General features: G+C 41.4%; 1 protein-coding gene across 1 annotated transcript; it reads left to right on the top strand.

Annotated features, from left to right (window-relative positions):
• Nucleotides 1-271: 271 nt before the first annotated feature.
• On the top strand, nt 272-3,363 carry LOC131246561 (small ribosomal subunit protein eS27y). Its single transcript, XM_058246821.1, has 4 exons — nt 272-429; nt 576-677; nt 2,488-2,516; nt 3,094-3,363. Exons 1-4 carry the CDS (start codon nt 427-429, stop codon nt 3,218-3,220), a joined length of 261 nt encoding a protein of 86 aa, XP_058102804.1. The 5' UTR covers nt 272-426; the 3' UTR covers nt 3,221-3,363.
• Nucleotides 3,364-3,662: the final 299 nt, after the last annotated feature.

Below are 3,662 nucleotides of genomic sequence, written 5' to 3'. Positions count from 1 at the left end.
CACCTTACGAACGGATTGGATGGCATACAAACCTCACGGTGGACGCTAGGAAGGTTTCAACCGTGATCGTCTTTATCACTACTTTTTCCAATGGTGTGGTCCACCTGATATTTAGATCTGCTTCATTTTTTGGATCTTAATCTAAAATGAGCTGGAAAAAATGATGGACAGCGTGGATAATAAACATATACATCAAGATGGGCCCCACAGAGCTTAGGGTTGCAGAATCCCTGCTGCAGGGTAACCCCGGAGACATTTCAACGAGCACTCACCAACGGCCAGGATGAAAAGCAATTCAATCTAACGGTTCTTATTCTTCAACTCTTCTCCTACAAATACCGTCTCTTATATCCTTTCCCTCCCTCTTCTTCCTAGGTTTCAAAGCGTTAGGGTTTCAAGCTACTGCCGTTTTCATTCCTCTCGAAGATGGTGAGATCCGATCCTAGGGTTAGGGTTTTCTGGAGGGTTTCGGGCTTTAGATCTGTTTTCTAAGGTTTCCTTTCAGATCATTGGGTTCATCTATTCGTTTTTCTAATCTTTTTTGTCTTTTGATTTGAAAATTATTGCGATTTTAGGTGCTGCCAAACGATATCGATCTGCTGAATCCTCCAGCGGAGCTCGAGAAGAAGAGGCACAAGCTCAAGCGCCTCGTTCAGTCTCCCAACTCTTTCTTCATGGTAATCTTCCTTTCTCGAGTGTGCAGATCTTGTAGTAGCCCGCGGGACTACCCAAAACCATCGTCTTCTGTCCATCTGATGTGCTATGCAAAAGGAAGTTGCTCCGATTGGACTATCCTGACCGTTGAACCTGTACAAACCGGCCACCGTGTTTTATAGTTTTGAAAGCTGGTTTGCAGGCTATGGTGGGCTCCGCAGGACCGTCGTAATAGACTATCCGTAGTGGGGGCTACTCGACGAGCGGCGGGAGATGCTGTGGAGTAAGACTTCGGGTGATCCCGCGGACTACCTGTAGCTTTTCAATGTTTATGTGTTAGGGAATGACCTCATGCAACTCGTTGTATCATAGGCTTACGATACAACTAGCTGCTTTGGATAGTCCAATCATCAATCTGGACCGTTTATTCACTCCAGTTGATGCTTGACAGACAACGATGCCCATGGATAACATCAATTGGACGATCCTGATAATCTGATTTGACTTTATGCAACTTGGATCATAGGTTTATGACACAATTCGTTGCTTTGGATGGGTCACAGGCCAAAAATCATCTGGAGTTTTTTTTTTTTTTTTTTAACACGCACACACACCCCACACACGCACGCCGTGGGATTTCACCACTGATGGGTACTCAAACCCTTGACCCGGTGTTGAAACTCCGGGGAGTCTACCATCCGGGTAAGAGTAATGATGCACAAATCACATTGGATGATCCTAACCGTCCTGATCAATATCATACAGAAATAGACTGTCGAGATTACATAGAGATGATTGGTTCTTACCATCAACTTTAAACGTGTTTTGAATGGGCCCCACGTTGGATATGTTATGATTTGTAAGAAACTATTTGTTAGATGATTCTAAGCATCTGACCTTTCTATGGCTTGTGAAACTGATGGTTATAACAAAGTGACCAGCTTTTGAACGGTTAAGATCATCTGCCAGGTGATTCTTGTGTCTTTGCAACTAAGAAATTGGTTGGAATGAATAGACAGTCTCGATCATGGTGTGATTTAACAGCTGTTATGTAAAGGTAACAATGGAAACTATTATATGTTACGGGTCGTAACAACCGTTATGGAAAAATGATCCAAAACCACCATTATGGCCTGTTACATCCCTGTAAAGGCTGTAACTGCCCTGTAGCGGGTTCAATACAGGGCAGATATAGGTTTTTCGGATTTTTTTCAATAAAAAAAGAGATCTTAATGGCTGTTATGGTGCATATTGCAAAGGTAACAGTGGTGGCATTTACAGCCACCGTTACCGTAGTCTGGATTGTTGATTGGATTGTCTCATCACCCACGTGTCTTTGCAACTAAGAAATTGGTTGGAATGAATACAGTCCGGATCATGGTATGCTGTAACAGCCGTTACATAAAGGTAATGGTGGCAACCGTTACATGTTACGGGGTCGTAATGGCTATTATGGAAAAAGACCCTTAACCGCCGTTACAGCCTGTTACACCCCTGTAAAGGCTGTAACAGCCCCGTAATGGGTTTGTTACGGGGCAAAAAAAGAGAGACCGTAATGGCCGTTATGACCCATATTGTAAAGGTAACGGTGGTGGCATTTACGGCCACTGTTACCGTAATGGAATACCTTGGTCTGGATTGTTGATTGGACTGTCTTATCACCCATGTGTCTGATGTTTTGCAAGCCAATGATACAACTGGTTGCTTGTGATCATTGCTGTCTGTTATTTTTAATCAGTTCCTTAACTCTCCATTTGTGTTTTATTATAGCAATTTGCTTTGTTTTTTATGAGTGATGTAATGAAAATACTTCTTCTTTTTATCTAATTGTAGGATGTGAAGTGCCAGGGATGCTTCAATATGTAAGTCCATTTTTGGTCTATCAACAGTGTCTACTGTTTCTTTTCTTTTCCTTTTCTTTTGTTAATGAAATATGTCAATCTAGTAGATTTGGTTCTTTATTTATTCTGCAATGCTCGACCCAAGTAGCCAATTAGCCGGCTTTTCTCGTTCTTTATCCTCAGTCTTGACTGTTTTATCTGGCTGTTCCCACCATCGCCATATAATCCAAGCTGTCCAGTGGGTGAACATTTTTTTCCCGTTGTATATGGTCTAGTGGCTGGTATTGTATGATAGGAGTTCATTTTGCATTATCCTCTATCCATGGTAGAGGATGCAAATGATTTCCTGACTCTATTTTAAGGATGACGAGTATTGTATGATGGGAATTATTTTTTGCATTAGTCTGTCCATGTTAGAGGATGCAAATGAATGTTCTGTATCACTGAGAGGTGGGCCACCTTCAATGTGCGGTTAGAATGAAATTCCCTGTAATTTGGACTGAGCATTTTATATTTTGTCCTGCTCTAGTTGTAGTTGTATATTTTTTTTTTGTTAAATGGGAAATGAGCATTTCCATATCCTTCATTTTTGCTGCAGTACGACTGTTTTTAGCCACTCGCAGACTGTTGTGGTCTGTGGGAACTGCCAGACGGTCTTGTGTCAGCCAACTGGAGGGCGTGCGAGGCTGACGGAGGGATGCTCTTTTAGGAGGAAGGGAGATTGAGGGTGTGAACATTTTTAGAGTCGAGCATGGGGTTTGTTTCTAAATGGAAATGAGGCATCAATGGTTTTGTTTCTGGATATATTTCTTTTTGTTGGGAGAACTTGTCATTTAAGGTATCATGGTAATCTAGTTCTATTTTGATGGATATTGGGTTTTGTTTGTTTGAACTATATATTGTTTTAGTGACAGCTTTTGCCATCTATCAGATGATATTGATGTTTTGATTTTATTTTATTTTATTTTTCTTTACACACGCACACACACCCCACACACTCACGCTAGTGGAATTTCACCACCTATGGGCACTCGAACGCTTGACCGGGAGTTGAAACTCCTGAGAGTATTGATGTTTTGATTACATTGCCTTTTACACTCATTATTCACATCCATCTGCTGCTTTTAAAATTGCTTGTTTTGAGTTCTTCTCAGTATCATTTTTCAT

Source organism: Magnolia sinica, chromosome 5 (assembly GCF_029962835.1).
Source record: "Magnolia sinica isolate HGM2019 chromosome 5, MsV1, whole genome shotgun sequence".
Lineage (NCBI taxonomy): Eukaryota > Viridiplantae > Streptophyta > Magnoliopsida > Magnoliales > Magnoliaceae > Magnolia > Magnolia sinica.
The sequence above is the reverse complement of the archived record's forward strand: the minus strand, read 5'-3'. Positions and strand labels throughout refer to the sequence as shown.

What these genes read in the sequence shown, in the direction of transcription:
- LOC131246561 (XM_058246821.1), top strand. An exon ending in CTCCCAACTCTTTCTTCATG is followed by an intron (nt 678 to 2,487) that starts GTAATCTTCCTT and finishes ATCTAATTGTAG; the next exon opens with GATGTGAAGTGCCAGGGATG. An exon ending in TGCCAGGGATGCTTCAATAT is followed by an intron (nt 2,517 to 3,093) that starts GTAAGTCCATTT and finishes TTTTTGCTGCAG; the next exon opens with TACGACTGTTTTTAGCCACT.